This window comes from Crocodylus siamensis, chromosome 9, assembly GCF_052110815.1.
Source record: "Crocodylus siamensis isolate JL-2025a chromosome 9, ASM5211081v1, whole genome shotgun sequence".
Classification (NCBI taxonomy): domain Eukaryota; kingdom Metazoa; phylum Chordata; order Crocodylia; family Crocodylidae; genus Crocodylus; species Crocodylus siamensis.
Window position 1 is genome coordinate 60,594,192 of NC_143403.1, and position 20,572 is coordinate 60,614,763.

Genomic DNA, 20,572 nt, shown 5'->3' on the forward strand with positions numbered 1-20,572 from the left:
CCTTTAAGAAACACTTGGATGCTTAACTTGCTGGGGTGATCTGACCCCAGCTGACTTCCTGCCCCTTGGGCAGGGGGCTGGCCCCAACGATCTCGCAAGGTCCCTTCCAGCCAGTGCCAGATTATGACATGCTGAGATCCTAATCTATGTCCATTTTAAGAGGCCTTAAAATAATACAATAAAAATAATCCATGAAATCCACCAAAATGGATTTTCATGAAATTTTAAGATGAATTATTGTTATTTCTGCACAAACTTATGAACTCAATATGAATAATAACTGTGGAGCCATTTATATGGATAGTTTTGTCAGATTAGAATGAAAATGTCCAGGGTTTTTTTCTTATTTATAGGCCCCTCATATTGTGAGGCTGTAAACTGTAGTTTAAGTAGTTTAAGTCTAAATCCAGCACTGCTTCCAGCCCTAATGTCTATGAAATCTATGCTTTGCTCCCTTCAAGCTCAGTCTCTCAAGGGTGGATTCCAAACCTCCCAGCGCTGCCACAAATTTAATTTTGTAAAACATAAGAGGAAAAAATTTTTTCAAGGAGGGGAACAGCTTGTGCAAAATGCCCCAAACAGAAAACCACAGCCTGCTGTTGGACACACAGGCCAAACACCTGAGCGGGGTAGGTCAGACCAACACAAGCAGCTTTGTCTATGAAGGTATTGCTCAGAAATAATGCTAGCTCACAGCCCACAAAAACATGGGAAGAAACAATACAATCCAAGAGAAGGGGCTACCTAATGCTAAAAACCTATAGACACACACACAAAAATGGGCTCCTGCCTAGTAGTCAGATAACCAAAGTGGGATCAGGGCCCAAATCGGGTGCATGGATGAGCTCCTCAATTTAGATGCAGGGAAGAAGCAGACATTAGTCACAAATGTAAGGAAACTGTGAAGTGTCCAAGGGCCAATTCTGGCTGCTAAGCAGGCCACAGTCTTTCTGCTGGCAGGACCTACATTCACAACGAATCAACAAAGTCATGTCAAGAGATTCCAGAGCAAAAAAGCAACAGAAAGGGAAAAAGTGAGCACGCACAGTGCAACTTCGGGAATACTGACAGGTGCTTAATCCCCTTCACTTCAACCCAGTTCAATACAGGTAATAGGGGTTCACTCTTTCTGAATGGCACATGAAGAAAGACAGGATTTTTCTTTTTTATTCAGGATTTTGTTTGAAAACCCTCTGATAAAATTATGCAGTTATAGATAGCTTTTGGAATGAAAACTATTTTTAGCTTTAGAGTTACACTGCTCAGGTTTTAGGTCAAAGTTGATCATTTCCTCTAGAAGCTGTTGGTCTCTATAAAGCCAATGCTGAGAGAAATAATGCAACAGGTCTCATCAGCTGCATGCGTTCTTCAGGGGAAGTGACTGTCCCAAAGAGGCCCCAATCATTACTTTAAGACTTAGGATCATGTTAGGAACTATATCATTTTTATTAATATTCATAAATACCCACAGGGCTAGGAAGCCCCTGACAGCTCTTCACCAACCCTTCATCAGCTCTCCTGACTGGCCAACATCTGGATTTGCAAAGCTAAACCACTGGATTTCAGATGGGCAAGGAGGGAGTCTTGTACTCAACCAAAGCTCTACAGAGGGTGGTGCCTGGCCATGTGGGTACATGACTTATGATTTCTCCTTCAGTTCTTTTTCCAGTGGAGTAGCCTGTTTGTGAGAGAGTTTTTAATGCTAAACCCAAATCTGGGAGTTAGTCTTTGCCTTTTGAGCCAATTAAATTTCATGTTTCAGCAATAACCCACAGGGAAGCTTTCTCTTCCTGAAGCAGACTGCTTCTAATAGAAAGCACAGGATTAAGTCTTGTGCTCTTCACACCCTTATGTTCTCTCCTGGAGAAATCCCAGCACATACACTGCATAAAACACCCCAGTCAGCCTTGGCACTCATCTGCTGCCTGCATTTTCATGTCCTGCAAGTAGTGCTGCTGTATTGGGATGCACAAAAGCACCTGCAAGACAGGGAGTGATAACCCTGGACTTGCTAGGAAACCTGCACTCCTAAGTGTTTAAAAATCCTCTTTGGATACTGGCTAAAGCAAACCCTGTCTCCAGATCTTTTTATGTTCTCATCCTTTCATATTTGTTGCAAGAAAACCTTTGGAAAGGCTTTCCCCCCTCATTTTCTAGGCTCAGCAGGACATGATGTAATTATCTGCTCGCTCATGATCACAGATCTTTGATGATTATGATTTCAAGGCTATTTTAGACACCTCAAAGCAGAATGTCTCTGATTAACTATTCTTTCTGACATTGCATTAGGATGCAGCACAGTCCTCAAGAAACGAAGGCGTCTCAGATGGGAGGGTTGCTTTCAGGTCTTGACAGCATGATCTAGTAGAGAAGCTTCCTGATACCCGCACCAGCGCCTCCAGTTCTTGTCTCATCTCTGCCACTGGCTTGCTGCAATAGTGCAGGCATGTCACCTTCGGCCAGGATTGACCACATTTTGAAGTTCTTTACAGACCTTACATTGGTCTATACCCGTAACAGAACAGAAGTTAGGTACAGACTGGTTTGAAAAATGGTGAAACTTGGACTAAGATTTTTCCCTTCTCCCCCCCCGGGGCAAATGTGTATCCCATTTATTACCAACCTAAACTACATGTCTGTACCTGGCCTTCACGTCTATGCCTGATTCTCCTCCGGCCTTTGTTTCTGTCTTGCCTATTTAGACTCAGCAGATCAGGGCAGGGACTGTTAATGGGTCTTAGATGCTTCCACTCAAGTTGGTCCATTGGTAACATTTGAGAAATTGGGTTTGTATAAGCCCTTCTTTGCAAATGCAATACATGCTTTCTTAGAGGTCATAAAAACTGGAAAATGTGGCCAATCCTGGCAGAGGGGAACAACATTGCTTGCACCTTCCCCATTCTGGGCAAGGGACACTTCAGAGGCAAGGGGCATTTCACATATTGCAGCTTGCCAGCTGCTCCTGGGAACAGGGCACAGAACAAGTGTTCCTCCTATAATGGCTCCAGGCCTTAAGTGAACATGTTTGCCTTCCCAGTGTGTAAGGCCCAGCATTCACGTCGACTGTCTCTAACTACACAGATGTGTGCTCACCTCTTCTTTGTCTCCAAAGCAAACAATAGTGGATTCTCACTATTTTTTTCCCTCTGAGCTGACAGATCACTTTAAATGTCTGTTTTATGATATGAAATTTCTGTTTCTCAAAGTCCAAGGTCATTGTTTCTTTAATATACACTTAGAGAGGCGTGGCACATTAAGTTATATCATTCTGTTGTCATAATGGACCATGGGAAAAAGAAAGCTTTTTCAGCCTGTCTGGAGCACTTCATTCTGGAACTGAATTTGGTTTTATATTACACCTTTCACACTCAGGCATTGCAAAGCACTTTACAAAGCAATGAGTCAGATAATAGGGACAGTAGTAGCTGTGTGGATAAATGTGATAGGTATTAGTAATGCAGGGGAAAAAAGTTTATTATTTCTTTCTATTCTGGTACATGTATGCTCTTGCAAACAAGCTTGTGTAGTTGAAGTTTGATTCCTAAGCAGCAGAACATGAAGGTTAGTTTATATTTCAATTTTCAAATTAACATTAACATTTACCATGAATCTTTGATAAAAATGGCAATGATTGTTTCTAAGAGATTGAGTGCTAAGACCTCCATGTATGCACTGTTCCTCCTTTGTCTGGATGATTGTACAGGTCCTTCCCTTGTACACTTCCTCAGACTGGGGCTTTTGTTGTTCCTGTCCTTCCCACTACAAGAGTTTCAAGCCTGCTCCTGAAAACTGATGAAAATGGCACTGAAAGGATTCCAGATTTTGCTGTGTTGGTTCCAGAGTAAATGCGTTCAGCTTACAAGTAAAGACCTCCTTCATTTTAATTAGCCGCAGTCCCCTGAAAGTTAACCTGAGATCTAAGAAGTCAAGTGGGGTTTCTGGTCATTACCACTCCACTAATAAACATTTGGCGAAATTCTGACTTCAGCTAATCCCCCGAGTTTGGCCAGACAGTCAGACCTTTATCTGAACGCTGAGGAACCAGAAGGGAACCTGGCTTGTCCCCCTCACTCTGCAGAGCTAACTGGGGTAAAACATAGCAAAAGTTTATTTTTTATTGCTGAATCAAGCCATTCACTTTGTATAACACGTGGAGCAGACCTGCTCCCTCTCCAATTTCTCTGTGTCCTCCTGGGATTAGTTACTTGCCAGCATAAAGCCTTGATTGGCGATAATCTTTTGAGAAAAAACGTTGCCCCTGGAAAACCCACGTGGCAAATTCACAGCACCGCTGTTTATTCTGGAAAGAGAACCTAGGTATTTGTCCTCATCTGTGTCCTAGCCACTGAACCACACTGTCTTTAGCAAGCAAAATCTTGCTCCTGCCAGAGTCATGCTTTAGGTAAGGGAATGGCTATTGGGACCTGCATTAGCATGCTAATAGCACGCTGCTCAGGATGGTTCTCAACAGAGAAATGTCAGGGGGTAAAATTTAAGAAAGGCTTAATCATTCAGGAGTCTTCCGTCCCATTTTCAAAAGAACCTGAGTGTGTTATGCCCTTTTGAAAATGCCCTCCAAGATGTTCGATTCCCATCTGGACAGTCACCAGCGCTCTCATTTCAGCATCCCACCCAGCACTGTAGCAGATTCTCTTGCTTGTGTGCACCGCAGTTCTGAAAGTCTGGCAGAGGATCCGAGGCTGCACTGTGCCATTTCCTCTGCCTCAGCTGTTCTGAAACTTTCTGCCATTCTCTGAACTTGACAAGTAGCCTTGTCAGCAGAATTCTGCTGCAGTATTTTTGATGGACACCAGAGACAACCCTAATTTTTGTGCAACAAGGTTTCTGTAATTGACTTGGATGTGTCAGTTTCATCTCTATACACTGACAGCAGCTCAGCACTTACTCCCTGCTCTTTGTGATCATATGGGCAAAGCAACAAGGGCAACTTCTTGATATTCGCCTTTCTTAGAAGCATCGGCTCCACTGCCTTTTAATTTTTTTCCCCTTCATACTTATGGTAAATGGAATAGTCTTCTGCAGAGCTTTTGTTGTTGTGCTTAATTGAAACTCTGAAGAAATGGCATGGCAGGAATCCTACATAATCCAACAGTCTTGGATGGATGGGCAGAGGTTTTCACTGCTGTGACTAAGTCCCAAGATTGAGGCAGCTGCAGTGATGTGGAAAATGCACCTCCCTGCAACTCCTCTGTTTTCATTCCTGGCAGACTTGCTTGGCATATTCTCATTTTATAAACAATTCTACAACAGCATCTGTATAATGAGCCAAGCTCCATAATAACAGTCATTCTATTTTAGAGTAACTATGATAATTGCTTGTAGAATAGAAGTGCTAAATGAGACATGCAAAAACATACACACAAACCAAGCAAGAGGGGGGGAAAAAACCCCATCAACCATTCTTAGCTACAGAGGAATAACAGGGTGGGTTGGGAGAAGAGGAAAAAACAGAAGGCGCTGCAGTGGCAACCTGACAGCTGTCACTTTCCAGTACTATCTATTTTATCATCAGAAATGGTAGCCAAGTAACTCATCTCAAGTGAAATGGAAATGCATATATACACATCAGTAGTTCCAGTTTTAAAATCCTGACAACTTTTCTTGGAATTGCTACGCAATACATATTGCTGTAACTAAATTAAACGCTCCACCTGGACAGTAAATCTTCTAAAGACCTAACTTGCTTATAGATTTCCACATTTATATATATTTTATACACAGAAGTAAAAAATATATAACAGAACATCATCAATAATATGGCTGTATCTACCTATAAAATATAAAACAAGTCCTCTGAAATGCCAGCAGAGTAAAAAATACTAAGCATTATACAGCATTTTTATTTTCAGAATAGACCATGTTCCATAAATACTCAATTCATCCTCCCATCACTCCAACACAGCAAACAAGTATCGTCCATGCTTGCCAAAGCATCTTCTGTGGTTGTGTGTGTATGCTGAGCTTTTTATTACAATTTCTCACCATTACAGTGCCCACTATAAATGCACTGGCGACTGCTGCTGTTTTTCCAATAGTCATCTACCATTGCTCTGAACAGGGGCACACAGCACAGTGGCAAAAATGCTAGCATGGCAGCACAGCAGCAACAAACATCATCACGGAGAAGCTCAGCACACACCCGGCCTCTGAGTTTGATTGCCTTGCCCAAGGCCACTCAGCAAGGCAGTAGCAGAGCTGGGATTTGATATCAAGAGTTCCTTGCTTCTCGCCCCTCTCCTGGCTGAATCCCCTCTCTGCTTCTCTGCCTTTCTCATAGCTACCATAATTACTCTGTGCTGCAGTGGAGTGTGCCTGCTGTTTGATTTTTCATAGGCTGTTTTATTATGGAAGTGTGTACGCATTGTTTTAGTTCTAAGATGTTCTAAGCACGTGCATTATAAATCTCATTTTCCATGCATTTATAACTGGGCCACAAAATTCACATCATGCTGGAAAGGGAAATTTACCACCTGGGATTCTTGCTTTTTGGAGGTACTGCTAGTTATTATAATAGATCTATATTCTTGGGTGTCAGCCTCAGGCATCAGGGAGTTGGGAACCAACGAGAAAAGTAAAATAAGTTATTTTATAGCCCCAAGAGAGCCACAGGTCATCAAATGTGAGGAGGCAGAAGGAATATCTAATCTCTGACTGTCAACTCCTTTTCCACTAAAGAAATCTTACCATTTAAAAATATATGAGAAGTCTAAGTTGATTGAGGATGTATGTTCACCATTACCGGTATAATCAAGAAACTGGTATTACAGGGAAGTATCACCCTTTTCTTCGAAAGGAAGTCTCTTATTAGTGTCTTATGATTTTCCAGAGTAAGTGAAAGTGGTATTTCAAAAGTGAAGAATTGCTGTGAGAGTTTCAATGGAATTATTGCACGGTGTCTCAGTAACAGTAGATCACTAAACCTTCTTTCAAGAAAGTAACTTCTGACCCCTTAAAAACTGGGAATTTGATACAGCACAAGTTCCTTTCAGTTTTTAGGATGGTATTACATTGGTGGATACAAAGAACCAATGGCAGAATTCAGAAAGGCCATCAAGGAGATGTGTTTGAACTCAAAACCCTTTACAATGGTGTTTGAACATACTCACATTCCTCCACCCCCTTTCATACATATGTCCACTCATTTTAATTATGTAAACATTCATATCCACTGATGCTCAGACACTGAGTAGCTGCAGATGTGAATAAAGCATTAAACACCATATGTGTCTCTGCTTTCTCTAGATGTTGAGGCTGTGAAGATACTTGACTTACCTGCATGTCAACGAATAATCTAAGTACATCTAAGTATAAAAGGATGTGTGAAAATAATGAGAAGTAGTGAAGAAAAAACTAACAGCCAAGAAACAGCATGGATCCCTAGTATACAACTGTATACCCAGTTAATCCTGCTGGTATGTCCCTATTTATCCATGCACCAAGTGATGGCCAAAAAGAACGTAGCGCCTTGGGAAAAAAACATGATGTATTCATAGGTCAAAGAAGCACTAGAGAAAGTCCTCAGGAGAACCTCAGGCACTCGTGAAAAATGGAAAAGGAAGAAACACTGGAGTAACATCCTAGTACTCCAGTGCACTGAACTAGCTTTTCTTTCATACAGGAACATACCTGTCATTTCAGCTCTCTCTTGGACTAAGAGATTCCCCTGCTATAGGAAAGACAGTCATGTTTAAGTTATGAACATTGTTTTGTTGAAGGGCCAAGCACTGATGCTGAAATCCTGTTCATGACTTATTTCCTGTGATTTAGGGGCTAAAGGCTGATGACGTAAGAGCTCTTTCTGAATGAGGTGACAGTCCACAGAAATGACCTCTCATGTTGGACAGCTTATGGTTTGGGATACCATGCATGCCCCATGATACTGGCTTGTTTAAATTTCTGGATATGCCACAACCATTAGAAAACAAACTCCAGCCAACCTATTCTTCTGTGGTAAGATGCTTCTCTGTAGCAAGAAAAAAGAAATTATATTTAGATACTTTTTCCCCCTTTGTTGTTTCTTTAGGGGTTTTTTTCCTTTTAAGAAAAAAAAAAAACAGTCAAAGATTCTCACAGCAAAGAGATTTTAAGAATCAGTTCAAGAAATGGGCCAAATTCATTCCTGAAAATATTCTGCATAGAGTACAATGGAAGGCCACCTGTAATCTCCATTGCAAGTCAAAGCTACAGTTAGAGAGATACACACAAACAGGATGTATCTGTTGCTATACATCAGAGGCTGTAATTGGATGCAGAAGATGGGGGCTGGCTATTTAAATCCCTTAAGGACCACTGAAAACCCCATCTCAAAGTAACTTCCTTCTCCCGAAAGCAAAAGAAAGGGAACTAGCAACTAAAATAGACCTTGCCTGTCCTGGTGATACGTTGGCTTCTCTCCAGGATTCAGAGGCATTTGAAAACTAAAATCTTCCTGTTAGCACCTGGTTCTCGCTCAGATTCTGATAAGACCCAAACCTAGAATGCAATCTTACATTGCCACTGCAGGACTAAACAATATTTTCAGCCTCTTCCATGAAGCTATTATCTATTCGAAGACACAGTATGAGGAGTATTCCACCCATCGACGGGACACAGTTTTGGAGGATGAAGGTAGAGAGGGAACCCCTAATTTTCCACATAACAGCCCTGATAACCATTTTAAACTCCTATTTCTTTCTCTAAAGGCTCACCTGTGTCCCCATTTAAAAGAAAAGCACCGTCTCTCAAAGCAATGCAATACCACAGGTAACTATGACCCTTACTTATCTGCCAAGTGCTGCTCCAACACTGAGCTAGAATTGAATCCAAGAGTTTCCATCTGCTTGCTCCTGTTTACAAGTCTGGGCAGTCTCTGTAGGTTGTTATAGACCCAACTCTCAAATTCCCTTTCTGCGACTGGAAGACTGCTGAATGGTTCAGGCTTTGCAAACCCATCAACGTTATTCCACATACAGGTGGCCACCTTCACAGCTTCCTTCCCAAAGGGTTAAACTTATCTTTCTTGAATGGAGATATTCCTTAACCTAGATCTGGGTCTAAGGCTAGATGTCTCCAGAGATATTTACAGTGCATCCCTCAAGGACAGGAGTTTGAGGACAACAGTGAAGCAACCCTGGTATCCCTTCTCAGGGGCCTGCTGGGCATGAACGACTGGTGCCTCCTGCAACTGGGGGAGCACCATGGTTGCAAGCGGGGACCGTCGGCAGTTGGCGGTGAGGTGGGGTCTGGGTGCAGGCAGCAACTGCCCACCGAAGCCAGTGGCGGCTTTGGCAGCAGCCAATCTCGGGGGGGGGGGGAGCACATGCCCCCTCTACGCGTTGCCTATGCTGCTGGGTGCCTCAGTCTGAACCATAAGCCTGTCACCTGCCGCAGGTACTGCCAGTTTCAGTAAGGATGACAGAACAAGGTGCTCGACCCCCGCAAACATAGATTCATTGTCTAAAACATGAAGATTGGTGCTAGGAGCAATTATCAGAGCCCAGCAAGCTCCTCTGCAAGGTGGGGCAGCTACACCATCTTCAGCCAATTGGAATGGACTCGTCTACAATTTGGTTGTTATTAAATGTCTGCTCAAGCTGCCTTTTTTGTAATGCAGCCACATGAGCCACATGCCCCTCCTGCTCCAGGCTTCTCAAGAGCTGTGTTAATTGGAAGTGTCAACTGGGTTTTACTTTTCTCTGAGTTTTCTGCTGGCATGCAAGGGCTGCTCTGGGTTTTCTTGCCTCATGTTAGGCTCTTGGCCTCCACTGCCGTGCTCAGCACCTCACAGGATTGGGCCCTATGGCCAGACCCCATCTTCTTTGTCCAATAGCCTATAAACAGCTGAGTTGAGGGAGAGAGAGATTGAATGCTATAGAGATGTGCAGTTTCTGTTGTGCTGAACGTCCTGGGTTTGCTTAGAAGTAAACCTGGGATCAGACACCACCTTGTGGTAAAGGAAAGAAAAGGGCCTGTGGGCTGGGGAGGCTGAAGTCAGAAAATGTTATTTAGGGAAAAAAATCACTTTGTAAGGGCAAGGAGGACCGAGAAGAGAGGCTCCAGGCAAGAGGCTGGTAACCCTCTGCGGTTTCCCTGCTAAAGAACAGAGACAGCCGGGCATGAGGTTATCCAAACACAGATGCCAGGACAGTGCGCTTTCTTGCTGAGTTGAACGGGGCCGAAACCCCAAGGGAGCTCTTTGCATGGGGATCCGGCAGCCGTGACCCTTCACACAGGGTACATCCAACCACAGAAGGAAAAACGGATTCCTATACCACTGCTGCCGCAGCAACAGCCTCGATCGCCTCTCAAAAACACTTGTGCTCCTGCCGGCCAGAAGACTCCCCTTGCTGCCTCTTCCAGCCCCCTACCCCACATGCAAGCACTCAGCCTCCTGCTTCCTTGCCCTTACAGTGAAACAAGCCACTTGGGAAACCAGCTGCTTTCCGCTAGTGAAATATATGTTTAAAACAGGCTGCTGGTTCTTTTTTTAACCTCATGCTACCGAGCTGATCTACGAGGAAAATGGAGGTCATCTCAGGGACGACACTTCAAATGCCAAGCTGTTCAATGCGTGCTACCTGAATAAAAACAACAAGCAAGGAGCAGCTCTTTGAAGAGCCATACTAATGATTTATTTTATGCAACATCTGGGAGCTCGCTGCAAGACAAGACTGTGATTTAGCAACCGGTAACATGGCTTTAATGACAAAGTCCAACAACTCCCTGTGATGAAGGGGCAGTCAGAAATCTAGCAGAGAAATCGGTGGCTGGAGATTGGCAAAGTACCAGAGAGCAATAAAGCATTCACAATAATGAACATGACAAGGGATGGCATTTCCCACCTCAAGTAACACCATCCAGACAGCCAGGAAGGTAATCCCATCAATTAGCCTAACAAAAATCACTAATTATTTTAGCACCAGCAAGTTAGAATACACCATGAACAGAACAGGAGGCAATAGTGCTGCGTACAATCATCTGGGATACACTATTAACTTGTTCCAATGGATTTCTATTAAGCAGCTCAGCCATTAGCGCCTCCGCCATCCACACTCAGGCAGCTTTTTGCATTGACTTTCTCTTTCTCTGCCCTTTTGCCAACACTTACTCAAAAGTTTCTCAAGACGGCCTTTCAAAACATTCAAATTCAGGTGTAATCCGGAATTATTTTTGGAACTAGGTGATTTGGGACACAACTAAGCCAGAAAAGAAAGAACGGTCTTCTCAGCATGCTATAGATATGATCACACCTCTAACTAACCAAATTAATAGACACGCAAGGCACTGCTATGCATCCCAGTTTACCTGGTTTTCAGTTCACAGAGCCTTTGTGCAATTAGAACAATCTTAAGCAACTCAGTTTTTAGGACACTTTTTTCAGTAACAATTCGGTATCGAGGTGACTCAACATATCGTAGCCTGAGTAACCCAGAACAGCCGAGTGCCTGTTCACTCCTCTTCCTTCTCCTGCTGCTGGGATGACATAAAAGACGTAGGAAACCTTTGCCAAGAAAGGGGGAAAGGCACACACTGTTTTAATGTGGGTTACAATCAAGTTTTGTGAGGCATTTTCAGATTTTGACCTGGGTTCTCAGTGGCAAGTCTTGCAGGTCACAAGGTTTCATTTCTGGCTCCCTGAGGGAGCCTGATGCTGAGGACAAGCAGAAGTTATTTAAGACATACTCGCTCAGTGGGAACAACTGTATTTGTATCTGCTTTAGTCAGAACTGGAGCAAGCCTCTGCTTTCTTCATGCCATATTTAGAGAAGAGTCCCAAGATCTGAAGGGAAGCTGTATCCCATCCCTTCCCGGTGGGCTCCCGAAGATCCTGGGAATGGAAGTGAACCATGCACGAGGCACTGGATGGAGAGGAGTAGCATGCCAGACCTGCAAGAACTATTTGGGAACAGCTGGCTTGGCCCTCTAGAGTGGAAAGTATTTTAGTTAAGTGTCATACTCTACTTTTTTCCCAGTTCCTTCATCATCAGTTAACATACAAAATTTAACTATGATTCAGGCAGTGGAATTAAACAGAAGTGGGATTTTGAGGAAGCAAATGTATTTTTAAAAAAATAGCAAAATGTGATTAAAAAAAAAGTTTTGCCTGCCCTGAGCATGAACAGACCTTGGCCTCTCCTCCACCATTACACTAAGTACCTGACAACAGATTGTGCACAGGTGGTCATGCCTAACTGATAATGCAGATATTGTATTCAAACCAACACAGGTTCAGATATAAATCCCACTGAATTCAATGAATTTTAAATCAGCTGTGTTATTGCTTGTTCTGAATGCAGCTCATTGAACTAGGCAACCCCTAACCAGCCTATGGTTCTCCAGACACCTTTGAGTACTCTCCATCATATATGCTTATGAGTCACGTCATGTATAATTACTTTTAAAGTTTCTTTAGTGGCTGCAAAATAATCAAAGCTTTTATCTGAGTAGCACATTTTAACCCAAGTTAAAGCAAGCCAAAAAGTAACCCACTGTCACATTTTAAGCCAGTGGTAAGCAAACAAGTGAACCAATGTGAGAATGCCAAAAGGAGATGAAAAAGTCAAACCAAGGCATTTCAGAATATTCAGCCAACTCCTAAGTTACGACCAACGGTTCAGCTGGCATGTTTGATGAAGTAGCAGCCAACTGGTGCCCACATTTCTAAATTCCTGACAGATGAGGAGAAGTGAGAATTTAAATGTATTAGACTGGAAAAAGTTTACCGAGTGAAAGCCCCCAGGGGAATTCTCCTATCTAAGGTAATAAAGTTTCTTTAACTCAAAGTACTGGAAGACAAATGAAAAATCTTTCACTGCTTTTGTAAAATATGAACAACACAGGGGACTAAAATGAATATTGTACCTGGTAAAGCAACAGAAATATGAGATACTTAATAATTCTGATGGGAATTCTTAGCATCGTGAACCAAATACTTAGAAGATGTTAATGCAATAACATGCTACATATTTTTATGCTAAGGGACTAAGAAGAACTCTCCTTACAATTTCCCCTGACAGCAGGAGGAGGGGTGTGGATGGTACTATTAATCAATCAGTCCTATTCACTTATTCACAACATTTCTGTCAAAGGTAATGATTGAAAGGAGTCAGAAAGGGCATATGAACACTTGAATCAATGTGTTAAGATTTAAAGAAAGCAAATTAAAGTGACAGTAAATGCTACAATAGCAGCTAATCTTACAAGCCACTGGACACAGTCATGCTGCTTCCAAAGTTTCTTAAATACATTGCTTAAAGTTCCTCTGCCACGACACATGCAGCATATCGCCTTCAGTCAGAGAAATAGGTTACATGTTTGTAATCTACTAACTTGAAATCATTACCTTAACGCTGCCAGAAAGTCTAATTTCAGTAGCTTAAGGCCAGCAACACAAAAGATTTATTAATGCATTTGAATGCTCACCTTCTGGAATTAAACAAAAAAAATCTATTGCTTGGATCAGACTAGATGGAAAGCAACGGCGCACTGCTAGAAAATGGAGAGAAACATCGCCTTTAACAAGTTCACTGGTTTGCTCAGCAATACCCAAAAACTTGTTGGCCAGGGTAAACGCACTTGTACAAATTCAAACTAGCCTGTGGCATTTTTACAGACTGCTTGCCACCCAGTAGCACAGAATCTTTTTATCCCTAAACAACTTTAGCATCAGATCTTGCTTTTGTCCTGATTTCAAGGCCAGGAGTTGGCAATGTTTCCCAGCAGCAGGCCAGCATGACCTAGCTCGGGTCTGAAGTGGGCCAGCACTGGGACCCAGCTGCTGCCACTGCCACTGCCACTGCCACTGCTTCTCCCTGGGAAAGCTCCCTTCCGCTTAGCCATCTGGTTGCACCACGGGTGAAGTTGGTGAGCACCACAAAAACTACAGCTCTGCAGGCTGGATCCAACGGTTGCTGAACCCTGCTCTTGGCTGATGTAGGTAGTAAGAGCAATTGAGCACAAAATAAATCAAAGTTCAGAGACAACTTATAGATTCATAGATCCTAGGGTTGGAAGGGACCTCAGTGGGCCATTTAGTCCAACCCCCTGCCCCTAGCAGGCAAGAAAAGGGTCACCAAACCATGTGATCCCAGCCAGGTGCCTGTCCAGTCTCTTTTTTGGAGACCCCCAAGGATGGGCCGAGCACCACCTCCCTTGGGAGCCCATTCCAGATCCTGGCAACCCTGACCGTGAAGAACTTTTTTCTAATGTCCAGTCTATACCTACTCTCCAGTAGCTTATGACCCTTGTTCTGGGGGTGCCCTGGTAAACAGACTGTCGCCTGCTTCATGTTGCTCTCCCCTTATGAATCTGTATGTTGCCACAATGTCCCCTCTCAGCCTCTGTTGGAGAGGCTAAAGATGTTAAAGTCCCTTAGCCTTTCCTCGTAGGGCCTTCCCTGCAGGTCTCTAATCAGGCAAGTGGCTCTTCTTTGGACCCTCTCCAGGTTGTCCACATCCCACTTGAATGGTGGCATCCAGAACTGGATGCAGTACTGACCAGTGCCGCATAGAGAGGGAGAATCACCTCCCTGGACCTGTGAAGCACCTACAGATGCATGACAAGGTGCGACTGGCTCTGCCAACTGCTTAATCACATTGGCGACTCACGTTCATCCTGGAGTCAACAGTGACTCCAAGATCTTTTTCTGCCTCAGTGGAGCTGAGAAGGTCGCCCCCCAGCCTGTAGGTATGATGGCAGCTCTTCCTCCATAGATGTAGCACCTTGCACTTGTCCTTATTAAATTGCATCCTGTTGCTCTCAGCCCACTTCCCCAACCTGTCTAGGTTGGCCTGGATCTGGTTCCTCCTCTCCAGGATGTTAGCTTCACCCCATATTTTTGTCATCTGTGAATTTGGACAGGGTGCTTCCCACCCCATCATCCAGATCACTGATGAAGATGTTGAACAGCACCAGCCCCAGAACTGAGCCCTGAGGGACTCCACTGCCCACATCTTTCCAGTTTGACACCAACCCATCCACCACCACTCTTTGAGTGCGACCCTTTAGCCTTAATAATAATAATAATGTTATGAACACATTTAAAATGGCCTACCAACAGGACAAGTTCACTCAAGTATCACGTAGAAATGAACTTGAATCAAAGTCCTTCTGTCCAAATGCATCACGGGTTGAATCAAAACCCAAACCTGGGTCTGTCTTAAGGATCTGAGACTGATTTTATGCCTGTCACTATACAACCATGCAGTAGAAGCTGAGGATTTGTTTAAGCCAAATACATTTTAGTTTTTCAGTTTAAGTAGGACCAACCAGGTCTGACTACGTATAAAAGCAAGTCAGAAACACTTAACTATCACAAAGAACGCCTTCCTCTCTGCTCCCTATCCAAGCACTGATGAACAAAGACGGACAGTCTAATACCTTAACCGCTGTAGGATCCGTAAATGTCACAACCTTTAAACCATATTTAGAGGACTTAGGCATATCAATAAGCTTCTTGAAAAGCATAAGTTATCTTGCCCATCTGCTATTTTAACTCTGAGTCTCACTTCAGTTATAACCTTCACTGAACAGATTTAATCCTGATTTTCCCCTCATGAATGCCGGTCTTGCTTCTCATCTCCTAATCAGAAATAAAGACTCTGAAACAAAGACACTGGACACATCTATATGTGCTATTAATGCTATGAAGGCTTAGTACACAGTAAAATACTGCACAGCAAGCCTTCACTGGGAGTATGTCTACAGTAAACCTACTGAGCAATAAAGCATCTTGTGTAGACAAACCCACTGTGCTGCACACAATGCTTGCTTCCTTGCTTTCCTTTTTTTTTTTTTTTTTGCACAGGAGAATCTGACCCCGCTTGACACTCCTGTTTTCCCATTAGTCCCATAGCACTCAAGCCAGCTCTCATTGTTTCCAGCTATCAAAAACCTCATGCCCGTGCCCCACCAGCCAGAAAGACAGACTATATCCTTTTGCAAAGGAAGACGCACATAAACATCTCCCTTCTGCCCTATAAGCAGAACATGCTGGAGCCTTCCAGGAGATTATATTTCTGTTAGGTGGGATACCTTATGAAAACATGTGCACAGCCCCCATACCATGTTAACCAATTTATCCACAGATAAGCAGTCTTAATTTGGAAGGGGCTCCTAGCCAGAACCTTGGCAGGGAAAGGTGTTAAAGACTCGGAAATTGTTTCAAGGCTGTTCAGACTATCTATACAGGCCAGCCTAATCTGCATTTAAAACTGACAGCTATTGGAGAAAAGCAGCTCACCATTTTTAAACCTCTGGATAATTTCTTTGAAAAGACTGTGTTGAATCACTAGCTCCCTTCCATACAGCAATGAAGTGAGGTGTCCTGGGGCAAAATGTACCAGCATATTACCAGGCAATAACCCAGAACTTTCTTTGCTCTTTTCAAGACAGTAACTTGTTTATAGGTTATCTTGACCCAAGGCTGAATAAAGGTGCTAAGCTATATCATTGTTTCCATTTAAACATGTCCAGCTGTTCATTAGGTACAGACTTTTGTGATTAAAGTCCTGTGGACAACAATTTAGCTTTCAAGAGGTACTGAGAAATAGAACTACTCCTTTCCTAGTTAGCTTCTTCAAGCCATCATAAACTTTGGATCAAATGATCATCACATATGAGAGAAGCTTATAATGGGAACTGTGACTGGCAGTTTTTAGACCTCATTCTTAATTTTACAGATTAACACCAAGGAAGTTGACTTTAAGATTACAGAAAACCTAATAACACTGCCCCCCAATGTTCTGTTAACTACCGCAATGTTCATTTGGTGCTCTACAGGAACAATTCTTATTAGCTACTGTAGTTTCATTTGCTTGCATAAAGATTCCAGCTGAAAACTCGCTTTAATATGGCTTTAATAATACATGAAAGAGATTAATCTATAATTGTTGATTTTTGAAATAGCACTTCATTGTGTCACTCAAACCAAATACATTTGATCATTAAAACTTGCATGATTTTCCAATCTTTGAAACAAGGTTCTGCCTCAGCTGAGAGCTGATCTCATCAGAGCCAATTATGTTCTGATGGCATAGGTCTGACCCAAGCTCTTAACTGTTTTGAAACTCCAATTTTCTTTTGCTTATCTTGTTGAACAATTCAAAATAGCAGCACGCTTGTAAGAACCTTTAGTACCCAGGAACTATCATGTTAACTAGCTGCTGGGCAGGAAACTTCTTGTAGAAAACAAACAAACAAACAAAAATCATAAGAGTTAATTGGTTTTCCCCTAAAATGCTCCAGTAAATGGTTTTTCATGTCCCTTCTTTCCCAAAAATGCATCATTCATGTATCAAAATGCTGATAGGATTAAACTTTTCACCTAATCTAGCATGTGATGTTATTGTCAGACTAACACCCATCCATTTACATTAAATCTGGGTTCTTGAAAATTTTCAAAGGAAGCCTCTCAAACAGCATGTGATTCCAGCAATTATAATCCAATATGGTAACGAGTTGCGTAGGCGAGACCAGACGAAGTCACAAAACTTTTGTGTCAGCAAAGTCCTACCCAAGTTTATTTAAAAGAGTAAAATGGTTATGCAAGATCTGTTTCTCTGTGGAGAGCTTTTGTATCCGTTTCTCATGTTTGGCATCCACATCTCAACCACATTTAGAAGGAAATTAAAGGTCTAAAGACTGCCTCCTACCATACATGCTAAGTTTGTTTTCCTTTCCTTTTTTACTTTGGATTTCTCAATCCTCTAACAAGTAGTTACCCGAGACCATTTGTCAAAGAAAGAAAAGTACAAGACTCATTTTTTAAGATCAAGCCTAAATTTTGTTTCCTTAAAAGGCCTTGTTACTTTGCAACCAGGCAGTGGCCCAGCTCTGAATCATGAAGGCCAGGGAGGCTTTTAGAAGATGTCTTCACGAATCGTGTATGATTGGCACCACAAAATCAAAACAGGTGTTCAAGTCACAAGACTAGTAAGCTATATGTGCAGCAAACCTGTCTGTACAGTGGGTATAGTTCATAATCACAAATAACTCGGCCTCACTGCCCATGAATTCACAAGCTGATTGTTTTGAGAGTGTCACTAAATAGGACACCATCATTGGCAATATTACAATCAGCTAGTACTCTTCACCAGCACATTGCAAGACACTTTGCAAGGGCCATCAGTGCCATCATCCTTAATTTACAGCTAAGGAAAGGGAAGCACAGAGAAATGAATAATCTTGCCTAAAGTCACTTAACAGACCTGTGGGAGAGCTGGGAAGGATTTTGGTTAAGGGGCTAGCCACTGGCTACTTGGTATATGATGTAAGTGACTTTTTTTTTCATTTCACTGCCTTAAGTTTTGAAAGGAAATAAGAGTATGGGTTTGGGTATATTTGTGTTTTCATTTAGACCCACCTAGCTGGTGGCAGTCACAGGTCATTCAGGTGAAGGGTGTCTACAGAAGAAAGTTTCCTGTTAGGATTTCACAGACATCAGGGCTGGAAGGGACCTTGGAAGATCATCGAGTCCAGCCCCCCGCCCAAAGGTCAGGAAGTCAGCTGGGATCCCAGCAAGATAAGCATCCGATTTTCTCTTGAAGGTGTTCAATGTAGATGCTTGAATCACCTCCGAGGATGGGATATCAGGATGGCATTAAATCTGTTTCCATGGAAATGGCTGGATCTTTGCTACCAAAACACCAACTTTTACTTTAAAGAAAAACTTGAGGCTTGCACAGGATTGTACGCTGTAGCAAAAATCTGAGGAGCTCCCCACATCACAGCCTACGCTGCTGCTGAAACAGGGCGCTATTCACAGCAGGTGGAAAGTGTATGTTGTTTCTAAAGATATTTCACTTCTGCCAAGAGCTGAAATACACTGCTGCAGCCAGAGAAATTACTGTACTCGGGAGAAAGTTGACCTGCAGTGGAAGATGCAAATCTAACCCACCCTCATAGGAAATCTATATCCTATGACCCCAGCTGACTTCCTGCCCTTTGGGCAGGGGGCTGGACTCGATGATCTCCCGAGGTCCCTTCCAGCCCTAATGTCTATGAAATCTAAATCTAAATCCCCAAACAACCCTATGTGCACACAGCGAGGAACCTCAGCACTTCCAGAGGTAGGCAGTTGTAAGGAAAGGGCAGAAGATCTCTCATAGAAACAGAACAGAACAAAACAATTCCTCACCTCCTGCTTTACACAAAGCCCCCTGGGAGTTTCTAGTGGGGGGAATCTACAAATTATGTTTTATGAGCTGATCCATTTTTTTTTTCTCTTTGACAGAAACACTTCAATCCAAAACTGCGTCTGATGGGCTTCCATTATCTCCTCTGGCCAGCTTAATCAATAGGATCATCCCCTGGGGACTGCACAGTGGAAGACAAGCAGCACACTGATGTTCATCTATTATTATGATTAGCTGAACATGAAATGAAGGCAGTTGTACAGGGCGTAGCTTATTTTGCAGTCTCTTGCAGAATCCCTATGTCCCCACTGATTTATTTTCAAAAGCATATGCACAAATCTGCACATTACCTTTAGCCGTTTCAGACCGTTTGGGCAAATCAAGTGTATCAAAGTTTCTGTCCAAATCTCCGTTCTTCTTTCCTGCACATAAAATAGGAAAATAAATAGTAAAGCATGTTACTGCACTGATAAATCAATCACTGTCATGTGCTTTTACAGTGCTAAAGAAAATAACAGACTCAGGCTATAAATGACTAGCTATCCCCTTTATTTGCATATATTCAACTTGCAATCTGCCTAAATGATTTAGGGACAAACCTCCACATCTTCTAGGTTAATCTCCAATGGGACTGAGCATTTCTGCTTCCCGATCAGTTTAACAGGCTCTGGGTGTGCTCTGCACCTCTAAGATTCAGGCTAGTCAACTTCAATGCTGAGTGATTTTCCTCATTTGCAAGTCCACGGCACTGTGCCCTTTGAAATAAAATGTCTCGTCTAAAATGGCTTTCAGCTGCATGAAGCTTCTTGTTTGGTTTTCAGCAGAAAATGCATCTTGACTAGTGGTTTTACCAGCAAACAGCTTTAGATTGAAGCATGTACGAGGCACAAATTACAGTGCAGAACAGAGGACAATGGGCTCCCTTTTCACTGGCTGTCTTCAAGGCAACAGTCAGGCAGGAAGGCCTGGGTTTAATATATTGCACAGAGGCCAGCAAATAACTTAACCTTAATTTGCCCTTCAATCAATAAAGTGTAATTTTGGCTGCTTATAAGAAACTAAGGGAAATGACTGTATTTTCTAATGCTTTGGTGAGGAATATGGACAGTTTCAAACCATTACATTAGCTTTAATCTAAAGGAAGTTTAATTTAAAAAAAAGAAGGTAAAGCAAAACCCATGCTGAGTGCTTGCTTGCAAGAGAAAGGTAGGCTTTGAATTCAAGGGTCTGAAAAATAGCAAAGGAGAAGGAAGGTCTAATTTTCAGACATTCTCCCTCCCTCCCCCTTGCTAAAAAGGACAGAGGAAACAAATTTGCTTGGGGTGAACTGTTTTTGGATATTGTTTGGAGTCCAGGGTGTGAACAGATGAAGACTTATAGCACGGTGGAAACTTGTGTGAGCTGATCCATTGCAACTGTTACGTCTGTTATCAACAGGA

The 20,572-nt window shown here is 42.7% G+C and overlaps 1 protein-coding gene across 18 annotated transcripts in view; it reads right to left on the minus strand.

Moving 5' to 3' along the window:
- Nucleotides 1–20,572, minus strand: part of ARVCF (ARVCF delta catenin family member) — a 444,623-nt gene that overhangs the window by 41,297 nt on the left and 382,754 nt on the right. For all 18 annotated transcript variants that reach the window (XM_090062536.1, XM_090062534.1, XM_090062537.1 and 15 more), the window contains one exon: nucleotides 19,484–19,555. In XM_090062536.1, coding sequence (XP_089918662.1) covers nucleotides 19,484–19,555 — 72 coding nt within the window. The remainder of the gene's footprint in view (nucleotides 1–19,483; nucleotides 19,556–20,572) is intronic.